We start from the raw sequence: 15,021 nt of genomic DNA on the forward strand, positions 1-15,021 counted from the left end.
CATTTTAAAATTTACATGCCCCAAACGCCTATGCAATAAATGGATACATTCATCATGAGGCTTGGTATTATTAAATACAGTCTGTGCCTCCCCTTTCTTACTATCATGTAAGACATACAATGTTCCATTTAAAGCTGCAGTTACCTTTTTGTTATCCCTTTCCAGTATGCACTTATTATTCTTAAATGTAACCACATATCCTAGTTTATCTAATTCTCTTACAGAAAGTAAGTTCATTTTTAACTGTGGTACATACAACATGTTTATATTCTGTTTTAAACATGGACAATATGCAATACCTTCACCCTTGGCCTTGAGGTGCCAACCGTTAGCGAGTGATATACGTTGAGAACTTGTAGACATTTTTATAAACTTAGTCTTATCTCTCGTGATGCAGTGGGATGCACCACTGTCCACCACCCATAAATCATTCTTCATATCACAATTGCCAAACATGGCCAGTTCAAAGGATTTCTTTGGCTTCCTTACATTCTGGCTTTTTTCTTTTCTGCAGAATCTTGCCAAATGTCCTCTGCCTCCACAATTAAAACACCTTTTAATTGTGTATGCCGTCGAAGATAACTTCTCTTCCTCCGGGTGCTTCAGCTTACATAGCTGGTTTTTTTCAGGCTTTGAAGATAATTTCTCTTCATTAGGCTTATCTGCTCTCAGCTGGTCACGTTCACTCCTTCTCCTGGCTTCCTCTAATAGCCTGCCGGTTATCTCAGTTACTGATAAACTGTCTTTAGCAACACCTCTAATGCAGTCACAAAATCATCATAGCTTCGATCCAAAGAAGACAGTATAATGTATACTTGTTGCAACTCATTAAATATAAGCTCTTTTTCTTGTAACTCTTGAAAAATGCTTTTTATACAGTTTAAATGAGTTAACATGTCTCCATTTCTCTCAAGATGTGTTCTAAACAGCTTCCGTGTAAGATTTATATGAGCTCCTACACTGTCTCGAACATAAATCCTCTTGAGAATCTCCCAGCAGTTGGCAGCACTATTCTCTCCACGAATATGTATCAGTTGCTGGTCTGAGAGAGTGAGTCCTATGATGCACAAAGCCTGTTCATTCTTTTGTTTATAGTCCTGTATCTTTCTGGCATCCTCTTCAACATGTGGATCCAAATTGGATACATCTGGTGGGTTTGTAATTATGTCCCACAAACCTTCTCTTCGTAGCAGTAAACTACACTTCATTGACCATGAAACATAGTTTGTTCCATCTAACCTGGATATCATGGACAGACTTGGCAAATTTACTTGTGCCATTGCTCTGCAGAAAAATAACTATTCAACAAACAGTTTGTCTTTACAGCAATGTGTAACTCACCCCAAAAACTAACTCTCACTGGTATATCCTGGTTAGCTAGACTGTGCACACTGCTGAGCCCATAACCATTGTTAGTGTTTGGGGACAAACCCCCGAGCAGAGTGCACAGCAGCAGTCAAGCCAGGCAGCCAAATGAGAGTGAGGCTGGGCCCAAGAGTATACACACACTTGAGACAAAAACACTGTTTGTGGTTTTAAATAGGTATTTAATTCATACAGAGATTAAGAAGAGTCATTCAGTCCATATGTCAGTATCCAGTATATCTATCCAGTTACCTAGTCTTTTAAACAGTAAATACAATGTCTTTATCTGCTTGTAAATCTTCTTCTTCTGATACCTTTCTCTCAAATACAATGCTGAATCCACAGCTCACCAAGCAAACAGTCCTTGTGTTCAGTAGAGAGAAGTATCTTGCACAGTAGACATCTCATACAGGAGTAAACAGTAGTAGGCAGACAGCAGATAGACCAGAGACCAGTAACACCAGGAACTCGAGAACAGGATCAGAAACCAGGAAGTGTTACGTCTCTCTCACTGCCTAATATTGCAGCCTGCAACCGCACCCATAATTATGCAATGACATTGCAGTTTTTAGCTTAAAGTTGCAAACACTTATGCCTAGGTTTTATATATTCATTCACCCAAACCAGTTGGTGTATCCATATACCCAACACCTTAAAAAGAGGGGGGGGGGGAGGAAAGAAATCATTAATACTAAAGCTTTTCCTTTAAAATAAAATGCAGATGTAAAAATTAGACTTAAAAAGACAAAAAGAAAGACAAAAACAAGTCCCAAAAGGCCAAAAATCCAAATAGCTATTACAAAAAGTAAACTAGTAAGGAGGAGGTTTGTTAAAGTAAGAAATAGCCCAGCTTAAAAAAAATAAAAAGTGCACACTGCACCTTGTTTGGTTATCCAAGGCTTTTGTTAAAATTTATATCTCTCTTCTCCAGAGTCTTATCACCTTTTTTTTCTATAAACTTCAACACCAGACTCCAGTTATTGATAGAAACCCAGAAGAGCACCTGCAATAATACTCTCCCATGCTCTTCCCTCTATCTTATCAAACAGCAATGTCCTTGAAAAGAAGGCTCAGTACTTTCTCAGCTTTGTCTGGTCAGGAAAAAAAAAGAGATAGAATATTTCCAAGCCTCTAGTTGGCAGTGTTACAAAGTTTCTTCTGCTTTCACTTTCCCCCTCCTTTTCCAAACAAGATATAATAAAAATTAATTAAAAAGGGAAAAAGATATTTAAGAAGATGATTAAAAGGGAGTCTCTAGCCTACAATATTTTAAAGTCAAAAAGGAGAGAAAGAATAGGTGGAGGAAGAAAAATAACCAGTCCAGTTTCAAAATATAAAATCGTGTAGAAAATCCAGCAATGAGAAATAAAAATAAAAATATTACTTTGACTTCCTGTTTAAAATTGCCGCTTAGTCACTTCTGTCAAAACGTTTACAGATTCTTTCTTTTCCTTAGGGTGTCCTTTCAAATCTTAAAGTAAAGAAAAAATTCTCACCAAACCGGCACACTTTCTCTTTCCGTTCTCTTTCGTTTCGGAGCTGTCCCAACTTCAGCAGCTTTAATGGCTGCCTCTTTGCCGCTGGCAAAAAGAGCTTCCCCTGGATCTACCAGGGACTTTGCGGTATCCCTGGGATCGACAGGATGCACTCTTTACATTCACCATCTCTTCGGGACGGTTTAGATCCGATAGGACCGTCCAGGAGCAACGATATCGGCAGCGATCTCAGACCGTCAAGATTGCATGCCGTATCATCTAGACACCAACTCCGCCTCCCAGAACCATCTGCTTCTGATGCCAATGCTGCATTTATGTTTTAAAAATAAATACCGTTCTTCATTTATTAGCATGAAAAAGTCCAACTGGACAGTCAGTAGTGAGAGTTTTACTTTCTAAAGATGTAACTGCAGCTACTGGATCAGAAAAGTAAATTCTTAAAAAATGTAGTATAACACATAAAAATGGAAGGAAAGATGAGAACATTATGTAAGACAAGCATTAATATTTAGCATTAATTTGGCTTTCCCTTTTTTAATTTCTTTCTTCCCAGGAAGATGGAACTAAAGCAATATGAAAATGGGTCTATTTATAAAAATACTACCCTTCATGAAAAAACTTTTATTGAAAAATCACCCCCTGTACCCCTAAAGAGAAGCGAAAGGAAAGGTAAGAAAAGAGCCTTATTTGTTCTCCGGAGAATCTGGAGAAATTATTTCATATCTACTCATAACAAAATCCTGAGTTGGTACAGAATACACAACTGTGAGCTTGAAGAGGACCAATTAGAACACAATATCATTTGCAATGTGCTTTTCATTTTGTGGCTGTCCTGCTAGCTTCAGATCATGAAAGACCCATATCTGAAAGGGAAAAGGAGGGATGAAAGACAGAAGAATGAAGACATAGAAAGAAAGATGAGTGATCGGATATGTGTTTGTGAAGAGATGTGTCCTCCTTCTCTATAATACCCAAACATTTGAATAAAGGGTTGTGAGGAGTTTGACATTCTCCTGTTGTAATATTAAGGGTTTGTCTTCAAGACAGAGAGGTACTAGAGAATTGAATTAGAGCAGAGGTGTCAAACTCAATTTCATTGAGGGCCTCATCAGGATTGTGTTTGATCTTGGGGGGGCGGGGCATGGCCAGCTGGATTCATTCACCAAGGCTTTGTTTTGGGCTGTGACGTGTGCAGCCTCGAGTTCCATTTTCGCCGGCAGAGGGTTGCAGGGGGCCACCGCAGCCCAAAACAGAGCCCGGGAGGGAAGCACACAACCCTCCCAAGCTCCTTTTTCACTGCCAGAGACGCCACGGGCTGGTCCTTCACTGTTTCCAGGGTGGGCACACGGGCCAAATCTAAGCCCCCTATGGGCTGGATATGGCTCCAGGGTTTGACACCCCTTAATTAGAGTAATAAGGATTTAGAGTCTGCTGAAATTTGATTTGTTGTTTATTTTCCTATTGTTTGGAAAAATATTTATGGATTTGCTAACTAAATTATAATGCATCTACAGCTTTGCTACCTGGATACTGCAAATACACATCCATTCTGGTCTTTCTAATATTAATTATTAATTATATTAATTTTCCACAATTAGCCTCCACACCATTTAAAGATTTTTGTTTCTTTAAATCTAAGGTAGCCCCAGTAAAGATGGAGAAAACAAGCTGCTACCACAAGGGAACATTCAAGACGACAAACCTTTAGAGCCTTTAGAAGAACATGTAAACAGATCAGCAGACACAGATCTTCCTACTTTCTTCAGTGCTATGAAATATAGGTAGTATGCCACCTGGATGGAGCATCCTCCCAAAACTTAATGGAATTTAATCCAAAGCAGTATAACTCTCCACAGAATTTATCATCTGCATGCTTACCTAATATGGTTTATAACAGAAGAAAAACTAGTAAACATTTATAAATATTATAAACTACAGCTAGTCCTTGACTTTTAGCCAGTTATTTTATTATCATTCAGAGTTATGACAGAAACAAAGCAGCCCCCCCCCCCCCCAATCATTACAAATGGTCACACCACCTCCCTTCTGTGGTCATGTGAACTGCATATTGGGCAGGGCAGCTTTATGACCAATTGTGGCACACCACCTTTATAAGACCGTAATTTGTAGTATTTTTGTGTGGGATTTTTTGGGGGGTGTGGTGGGGTGGATGAGAAAATGCTGGTTCATTTAATGATTGCAGCATTTGTTTAATACTGGCTTGAAAAAGACTATAAAATTGCATAAATGCCTCAGCCTACAGCCATTGCACAACTGTAACCAATCCTAGTTTACATTTGTAAATCAAAGACTACCTGTAGAAGGTTTTGAAATAGGATTCAGGGTGGAGTTATTTTTTATTGTTATCGCAGGATTGGGTTTTTAATGTTTCGTTTGCATTCTTTTCCAAAGATTTAGTGATATCAAGCTTTTTGATGATGGGGGAATACCAACAGAAGAATTTCTGAATTCCTGTTATGAAATAGTTCCAGTCTTGGGTAGGTATGATTGCTGGTTTTCTCCATAACATTTATTGTATATGGATGCTGTTGGCTGCATTGGGTATTCTACGCTGGATCATAGAATAGATTCTGTAGATTGTAAATAGGTGATCCTTAGTTATCCTCAGTATTTGCCTTAGACTTTTCCAAAATAATTCAGTAACATAAGTAAGTCTTTCTTTTTTATGATAGTTAGGAAGATAGAGAATGATCTAAGAAGTTGTTATGGATTATTAGTGGCAATAACCCATAATAACCATAGTTGTTAACCGTTATTGGTGGCAGGAAGATAAAATAAACTTGATTACAGGTTTTAGGCAGATTTTTTTTAGGCAGTTGCAACATATCTTTTCCTTTTTAAAAATAATAACTTTATATAACTTTATAAAAAGTTTTAATTACAATAATATTTTTCCTGCAGAATTTTTTCTTGAAGGATCTCTTGGCATGTATTTTAATTTAATTTTAATTTATTTTTATTCTGTGTTTTTTTTTAATAATTTAAGCCAGCGAACAGATCTAATATTCCTTCCTTCTCCTGACTTTCCCACAACAACCTTTTGAAGTGAGCTGCACTAAGAGAGAGTGACTGGTCCAAAGTCACCCATCTGGCTTTCATGCCAAAATGGGTTTAGAACTCACAACCTGTTATTTTCTAGCCCAGTGTCTAAATCAAATCGGCTTGCAATGTGTAAGTTGAGACATTCAATATGTCTGAAATAAGTCTCAAATAAAACTTCACTGTAGAGTGCGGATCTACTTGGATAAACTTCAGTAGGGAAAGCTTTTTATTTGTTTCCTTGGTACCAACCAATAATCAATGAAACTTACTTCTAAATAGACTTACAGACCTCTTTATAAATGTTTCATTGTTTATTTTTTGTCTGGCTCTTGCTATATTTTCATGGAACTCCATTGATTTCCATAGTGTTGCCTTTGGATGTTGTCTTCTTTCTAAGCATGAAACAGATCAAGATCTATATAGCAGCATGATCTTGATTAGTCTGAAAGACTGATTTCAACAATTCATTCATGCATTCATTCATTTAGTTTTTATTCATTAAATTTATATACCACACATCTCCCTAATCAAAATAACATTATTTCAGAGTGTAATTTAGAAGCTCCTAATATTTAGCTCATTTTGTCCAGGTTCAATCTCTTATGCATCTCCAATGCATATCTAACCAATTTAGCTTGGGTTTTTCAGATAGTCCCCAACTTACGGCCTTAATAGAGACTGGGGTTTCTGTTGTAAGACATGGATTATAAATTGAAGCACCCAGGTGACTGGGCCTGGTTTTATTACCTTTTTTGTGGCAGTTGTTAAATGAACAAGTAATGTAGTGATAATAAGTAAATCAACATTCCTATAGGCATTTTCAGCTGGAAATGACCTAGAAAGGCCAGAAATGGGCAAAACCCATCATAAATTACAGTCACATGACCTCAAAACATTGTCCAGTCAAAAAGGTGAGCGGATTGTCCAGCACGTGAAATGAAGTCATGTGACTCGGGTGGTCAGAGAATGCAACCATTGGAACTACAGTACTAAGTCATGTAGCTTTGGGGGTCCATCCTAACTTTGAACTAAGTAATCGGTCATCAAATGAGGACTACCTGTATATGTACCAATTTTACAAAGAGTTGTTCATCAGGCTTGAGCTGTCCTCCAAAATAGTTCTAAATGTGTGTTGTGGCCATGAAATTTCTAAAGCCATTGCTCTAGGAAGTCTGCAAAGCCTGAACATGTTAAATGCTCTTATGAAGATGTATCCCTTTAGGTGGGGAAGGAAGGCTAGTGAGATGTTCCAGATGTTTATTACGAAAGATTTAAAAATATCTTGTAAAGATTATAAGCTAATTCAAGCTATCATTGCAGATGGTCCCCACTTAATGGCATCCTGTTCAGTAACTAGTTAAATTTATGATGGTACTGAGTGAATGGAATTTACAACCATTTTTCACAGTTACAGTGGTTGCAGCATCTCCACAGATTTACTGTATGATCTGTGGAGTGGACCCTTGGCACCCAGTTTGCAACTAAGACATCTTTCCATCCTGAGACTACCATTTGCAATCTTCTTTACCAGTTTCTGACAAACAAACTCAGTGGGGAAGCCAGGAGGAAGTCACAAATTGTGATCACATGACATCATGCTTAACAGCAACCAGAAGTACTAGAATACATCACTAAAGACATGATCGTGTGATGTTGCGTTTTATTATTTAAATTTCTGTTCCAATTATTGTCATTAAGTGAAGGCTAGCTATACTTTTCTCAAAAATTATGTCTCAACCTGGGACCAACACTTTGTATCCAACACAGATTGTTTGAAAATAGTTTGCAGCTTTAGCAACATTGGGGGTGAAAGGAGTTATTTTTTAAATAATTATAATTTTGGACTGTTCTCTAAAAGAATGAGAGAAATGAATTAAGAACAATGATGTCATGTAGGCATTTGGAAGAAGAAGCATGCCAAATTTATGTTAACAGAAAACTGAGATATATTCCACAATCTATTTCTGTTTGGGGAGATTTTTTTTTTTTTTTACAATCCTCTAATCTCTTTTATCGGGCTGGAGTTGGGGTGACTGAATGAAGTTGAGTGTTTACTGGCTGGATGCCTCCCTGACGCCTACACAGAGTTTGCAGCGGACATTTTCTCTTTGTACCCTGATAGGAAAACATCTGTTTCTGCTTAGGACTGAACTCTCAGCCTTCCACGTGGGAGACAAGTATCTTCACCTCTAGGCCACCAGGCTGCTCATGAGGAGACAATAATCTGATAGCAAAAATAATTCTTCCTCCACTGTTTCCATAGAGTAAGAGAGAGAAGAGAAATTCTGATACACAGGCAGAATTCTCCCCGTATAATATCAGATATAGCCCAAGGGTGATATCCTTCCTGCTCTTTTGTGCTAAATCAGAATTTTGTAGATGCCAGTTAAAGAGGGCCTTGAGGGAACCAAACTTGAAAAAGACAATGTTTTCTTTTTTTCTAGACAAACTTGGACCCACAGTCTTTGCCCCTGTTAAAATGGATTTTGAAGGAAATATAAAGGTAATAGATTCAGTTTAACATTCAGTGGCCATTAATATATAACTTTCATAGCATTGTAGAACTGAAAGGAACCATTTAGACCAGTGGTAGTTAACCTGGTCCCTACCACCCACCAGTGGGCATTCCAGCTTTCATGGTGGGCAGTAGGGGTTTTGTCCCCTGCTTTATAAAATCACCATTACTGTGGAACCGGTGGATGGTTAGAGAAAATTTTACTACTAACAGAGATACAAAAGTGGGCGGTCGGTATAAAAAGGTTGACTACTCCTGATTTAGACTATCATGTATTCAAGTTCAAAACAAAGAAAGCCTGGCCAAGATACAGTATGTCAATATATATCTCTATATAAGAACCTACCACCTCCCAGGTATTGTTCAGAGGTCAAACTATTCTTAGAATTAGGCAGGATTTTGTAATTTTCACCGGCATTTGCCTTTCTGTAACTTCAGCTTATTCTCCCATGTTTCATTTTTATTTTTTTTCTCTTCTATTCAATTGTGTCTTCATGTACTTAAAGAGAGCTATATTAAAGAGAGCTGTTGTATCCCCTCACAGGGCCCATCTATGTTTACTTTCTGGGCTGCTGTCTTTGCCACTCTGTTGCAAAATAGCTTTCTCACACTGTCATAGGAGGTCTGTAAAACTGTTTGTTTCAGCTGGCTAGTGGGGGGAGAACCCAAATCAGAAGACAGCAGATGGTCTAGTCCAGGGGTGTCAAACTCAAGACCTATGGCCCAGATCCAGCCCGTGGGTTGCATAGATATGACCCATGGGGCCACTCTGGAAACAGTGAAGGACTGGCCTGTGGTGCCTCTGCCACCGCCCTTCCGAGCTCCATTTTTGGCTGTGATGACCTCCTGCAACCCTCTGCCAGTGAATATAGAGCTCAGGAGGGCCATGTGCGGCCTTCCCGAGCTCCGTTTTCACTGGCAGAGTACTTGGGCCACCAGGCGTCCCCAACATGAGTGACATTGAGAAGCCCACCCTGGTCACGATTATCCAGCCTCCAAGGTCAAACACAAACCTGATGCAGCCTGCAATGAAATAAAGTTTAACCCCCCCGCTAGTCTAGTCCTACCCCAGTTCTTTTCCATGCACATTAACTTTTTGTGGCAACAAAAGTTAGAAAACAAAAGAAATTCAGATGCTATAGGATAGGGAACAAGTGATGATACTAGCACCTTAGTTTCTAAAAAGCGATGGAAACCTTGATAAAAATGGAGTTCGTGTCAATGAAAATCCATTTGCCATTGTTCCAGAGAAAATGCTGCCTAAATGTTATATCTGAATGGAAAGCTGGATAGTTAATTCTAAAAGTTTTCAAAGTCCAAAAATGGAGAGTTCCAAAGAAAATTGTTACCTCTGGAAAGGTGTTCTGTTACCTTTCCTTTAGGTTGAAATACAGTATATTCTGTTATCTCTTTCTCTCTTTTTAGGACTTAATTTCTAATCATCTCCTTGTTACTCAGCTTTTTTCAAAGAAAACTAGATGCAGAAATAGCTTAAGGCTTTTCAGAGAAGGAGAAAAACCACTCTTGGAAAAAACCACCAGCAGAATTATATATTTAGAGTTTTAAAGACTAGTTTTGTCATCATTGCTGTAGAGACATGCAGTATTTGGATTGGAACTTGGCAAAATTTCTTCCTATTTTACATGGCACAACACCAGTGTCTGTTTTCACACTTAATTCAATGTACCTTTGCCTACTTTAGATCCAAATACTATGACTCTCAATCCTACCATTATATTAAGTAAGGGTATTGGATACCAGCAGGTTTATATCTTTAAGCGTTTTTCTTTGATTGCTAAAAAGTCTGAAATGTATGTTTGACATCCTTTTAGAAAATAAATCAGAAATATATAACCAACAAAGAGGATTTCTGTACCCTTCAAAAAATTGTCCTTCATGATTTGAGCACTGAAGTGGCGCAAATTCGACACTCTGCTACACAGGCCCTCCTCTGGCTTAAAAGGTCAGTGTTCTGTTCTGAGGGTAATTTGAGATGACTCAGTAGAAGGGACTTGCCTTTGCTCTAAAATCTGTAAATAATGTTTACTTTTTAAGAAAGCAATTGCATTTCTGTCACAATACATGCAAAACATGTAAACCCAAGTTATCATTTGTATTTAAAAACACTAAAATATATGGACTTGTGCATCATGATCAGTCTTTGGGTGCAGATTACAGACTAGCCAGTTACTGGGAATGTTACAAGTTTAGAAAAACATTCTCCATATTACAGTGGAGAAATGGCGAGCAGCTATGAAATCCCAGCTTTCTGAGATAGTCATTTTCTAATTAAAAGCAGATTACAAATTTTCAGGTCAAGTTATAAACGTAAGCCTTGATGTCCTCTCATATTTTATATCTTTATTTCTCACTGCTATATCAAAATATTCAAGAGGATGATTTGATTTGTAAAGTTTCAATGAAACTGCACTTGTGAGCAGAATTGTGAAGAAATTCTATAGGACAATGTGTTTAGCCTTACCTTATTAAATATACGAGTTGTCAAATGAGTTTTTATTGCTATTTGATAACACCATGCATGAAACAATATATAGACAATGAATATGCATATTGGACTTGTTAGCAACTTTTCACCATAATAGTGGCCTTTATGCTTAACATTTTCAAAATCAATGCCTGCAATCTAGAAAGTGCTTTGTTCTGTTGTTGATATTCAAGATATTTTCAGAAACATAATAAAAATAAGAAAACATCTTCAGCCAACTTAATGTGATGAATTAAAACAAAAACAAAAATTGTCACTGCTTCCTAATAACTTGTCGTGGTTTTCTTACATCCTGGAAATAGCTGGGAAAATGTCCTTGCTTTTACAAGAACTGATTCATGCAATTGGAATAAAAAAAAAAATTCTTTAGGATTTGTTTCCAGAAAGGTGTGTTTTCATTTGTTTGAGATTATATTTGATTTTAAATATTTGTAATTTAAAAATCAGTTCTTATTTTCAGAAATAGCAGTAATAGATATATACAGAATTCGTAGATATGGATTCACAAAGCTGAGAGTTATGTTAGGCAGCTTCCCATTGTTATACAAAAAGCTTTCAAACAAAAAGCTTTCAAAACTAAATCACAGAGATGCAAAGGGCCTCATTATTCCTCTCTTTGTCTTCCTTGGTAAAATGAATGGAATGTTTTCAGAGATCTAATATATCTTGTTTGTCATAAACAGAGGTTTAAAATTTTTGAAGGAGTTCTTGACAGAACTAAAGAATGGAGAGAAAAACATCCAAACAGCACTGAGTAAGTACAGAATATTTTGTGAAATTTTATAAATGCAAGAAATAAATAAATCTGTCCAATCATTGCCTTTATTTGGATTACATATACTAAATAAAAAGTAAAGCTTAAAGTGAAAAAGAAACCTATTTTTTGTGTAAGAAAAAATATGGTTAGAAAGATTTTGCATGAATAAGGAACCTGTTCCTTTTTGGCTACTTCTGATCTGAATTCAGCATCTTGCAATGATTTCCTTTCTCTTTGCAGACAAATCTTATGGCAAAACATTACGACAGTATCATGGCTGGGTTGTTCGAGGAGTTTTTGCGGTAAGTCCTCACTGCTTTCCCAAACAAAGAGTAAAGATGGAGATGATCACTGTTTTGAGATATTTGATTTTGCCCTACTGGACAAGCAGGAAATATTTCTGTTAACACATCAGTAGTCCTTTTTTCTCCTATATTGGTTCTAGTCAGGAAACTATTAACTACACCAAATATAGGTCAACCTAATTTGAGAGGTCTGATGTTGAACGCAAGATTTCATGGGAAGAACATCTAAGCCTGTGTCTTGTCCCATTCTCGGTTCTGGAGGATCCCATGGTGTTTTTTTCTTTGAGCCAGAGATGTTGCTTCTCAACCTTACCAACTTTAAGATGTGTGGACTTCAATTCCCACATACCTTAAAATTGACAAAATTGATGAATGCTGCTTTGGAGCTTGAAGCTTTGATACAAATAATGATATGTCAGAATAAACTGAATGGATCCATTAAAAAGAAAGAAAGCAATGTTGGAGGAAAGAGATAGCCTCAATCTTTTCTCCTTACAAAAGAATTGTTTAGCTTTGATGGGTAATAGATTGCTTTATACACACTCTTTCCTGTGTATTTAATAATTGCATCCACCTGTTATTTTAAATAGCATTTGGGTCTACTGTACATATGGCCCGGGGGCTTCAGATGGTTGATTTCTGTGTAGAGCTGATACCACTCTTAAATAATTTACCTTAGTTATGTAGACCTAAAATAATTTATCCCTCCATTTATCATTATCATCCAATGCAAATGATGAAGTAGAAATTAGAAGATACCATGCTTGACTTTCTTTTTACCCCCTTTCCTTTCAGCTAGCTCTAAGAGCATCTCCCACCTATGCAGGCTTTGTGGCTGCGTTGTCGCTTGCAGAATGTGAAAATCAAGAAGAAGCTTTTTATCATGGAATGCAGCGGGACCTTAATATTTACCTACCAGCCATGGAAAAGCAGCTCAACATCTTGGATGCATTATATGAAGAACATGGACTAGAGTCAGATGAAGTGGTCTGACCTCAGCTCAACTTTGTTTTCAATATTCAGGGATTCTGTCCATCAGTGTACTATGTTGCTCTTTTCCTCAGAAAGCTGTATCTGTTTTTGTTTTTTTTCCATACATGGGAAAGAATTCCATGCTGCTTCTTTTTTTTAATATACAGTTTTAAAAAAATACTTGTTTTGTGTTTAAATGCAAAGTTGCTGTTTAATCTAGCTGGGTTCCACCTATCTTTACGGCAAGATCCTTAGAATAGAGATATATTGTTTATTTAATGAATAACAGGCCAAATATGGAAGTGGTTCCAGTCTGAGGAGTTTAGTACCATTTGGTTGGACATTTAAAACTTGCTGAAGCATTTATTCCAACCCAGTGATATATACCTGTAACTGTAAAACTCAGCCAATTCACATTAGAGTCTGTCTTGTAAAGGATTTATATCACAACTACATCTTTGCTCTCCCTTCTTTTGCCAAGTTCACATTGAATTTTGAAACTATTGGCTGTATCTATTAAGGGAGCTATAGCAATGAACCAGCTCTATTCTACTTAACAGGTATGATACACCTCTTAATAGAATTTATTTCTTCTAACCTGGAGCTGTGGTTTCATAATAGCCCAGAAATACCAGGAAAAAAGAGGGTTAATTCTGCCCTGTGCCATAATTGGATTTAGTCCTTTCCAGTGCTAATAACCAAATGCCCTTGGATTCTAGGACTGGAAGTATATACCTAACATCATATAGTGCAAAAGTGTCTCAAACTGATATGCTCTGGATTGGGCAGAACTTTTGCTATTCCTACACTTTTCATATTAGAAGCCTACATTTTATGGTTGGTCTAGCACTATCAGATCTGGCTAAATTTAGAACAAAATGAGATAAATAGTCCATAATAGTGGGAAACCTTTAACATTCTGTATAGGCTGGCCCATCTATATGAATGTGCTTAAAGCAAACTTAGAGTATTTTTTAGGTTTTAAATTATTAGGAACTATTAATTAGAAATTTCAAAGAAAACTTGAAGTTTTAGGATTAGAAAACTAAGTTGGTATCTGGATATAGCTACCTGATGATCTACCTGGGTAATAAATTGCTAGTCTATAAAATTTGAAACATTCTATAATTAACTAAGCACAAATGCTGTCATTTATACATACCTGCATTTATGTCAATAGAATGATTGTAGAAAATTGTATTTTGCCATCTTAATCAAATGCAATGATTGGATAACTCAGGAAATCCAGAAACTTTATCTATTGTTTCTCTTTTTAAGCATTTATATTTTGCTTTTATATTCAATATACAAACAATGAGTTTGGAATTCATTGAAAAGAAGTCCGAATACCTGACCACTGACAATGAAATGACAGGCTCCATCCACGTGAACGGGCAGGAGCTACCGCGCGCCTCCACCTTCAAGTACCTGGGAACTACTCTTGGGGAAGAAGGCCTACTACAAACTGAGGTGGCAGCCAGGATCAATGCAGCGTGGGGCAAATGGAAGTCCGTCACGGGCGTCCCTCTGTGACAAGAAGATGCTGATGCGCCTGAAGGCGAAAATCTATAACTCTGTGGTGCGCCCGTGGCATATACGGCGCAGAGTGCTGGCCGACGACCAAAGAAGTCGAAAGCAGACTCCAGATAATGGAGATGCGAATGCTCCGATGGTCGGTAGGCCTCACCCTACTCGATCGCGTCAGGAACGAAGAAGTGCGTAGACGGTTCAACGTCGTGCCCATCCCCACGGTCATGAGGCAGTCCCGGCTACGATGGTTCGGCCACGTGAGCCGCGCCAAGGAAGAATCCATCATCAAATCTGTAATGAAGGTGACTGTCGGAGGAGCGAGACCGCGTGGTAGACCTAAACAACGCTGGATGGACACGATCAAGGCCGATCTAGAGATCGCGAGGCAGACCCGACACACGTGGCAGACAGACAGGTGTGGAAGCAGTACTCAAGGACATTAGCGGACCTCGCCCGAGCGCGAGACAAACGCTGAAGAAAAAGAAGAAGAAGAAGAAGAGTTTGGAATTCAT

The 15,021-nt window shown here is 37.8% G+C and overlaps 1 protein-coding gene across 2 annotated transcripts in view; it reads left to right on the plus strand.

Annotated features, from left to right (window-relative positions):
* Positions 1-15,021, plus strand: part of PLEKHA8 (pleckstrin homology domain containing A8) — a 69,846-nt gene that overhangs the window by 30,403 nt on the left and 24,422 nt on the right. Inside the window, exons 7-14 of one of the 2 annotated variants that reach the window (XM_026708156.2) lie at positions 3,415-3,530; positions 4,501-4,642; positions 5,274-5,359; positions 8,369-8,427; positions 10,272-10,402; positions 11,629-11,699; positions 11,943-12,004; positions 12,803-14,104. In XM_026708156.2, the coding sequence (XP_026563941.1) occupies positions 3,415-3,530; positions 4,501-4,642; positions 5,274-5,359; positions 8,369-8,427; positions 10,272-10,402; positions 11,629-11,699; positions 11,943-12,004; positions 12,803-13,000 (865 nt within the window). In that variant the 3' untranslated portion in view covers positions 13,001-14,104. Of the gene's footprint in view, positions 1-3,414; positions 3,531-4,500; positions 4,643-5,273; positions 5,360-8,368; positions 8,428-10,271; positions 10,403-11,628; positions 11,700-11,942; positions 12,005-12,802; positions 14,105-15,021 lie in introns of those variants that run through there. The other variant, XM_087917662.1, reaches the window with a different exon arrangement.

This window comes from Pseudonaja textilis, chromosome Z, assembly GCF_049901715.1.
Source record: "Pseudonaja textilis isolate UNSWEBS1 chromosome Z, rPseTex1.2, whole genome shotgun sequence".
In the NCBI taxonomy this organism is placed as follows: domain Eukaryota; kingdom Metazoa; phylum Chordata; class Lepidosauria; order Squamata; family Elapidae; genus Pseudonaja; species Pseudonaja textilis.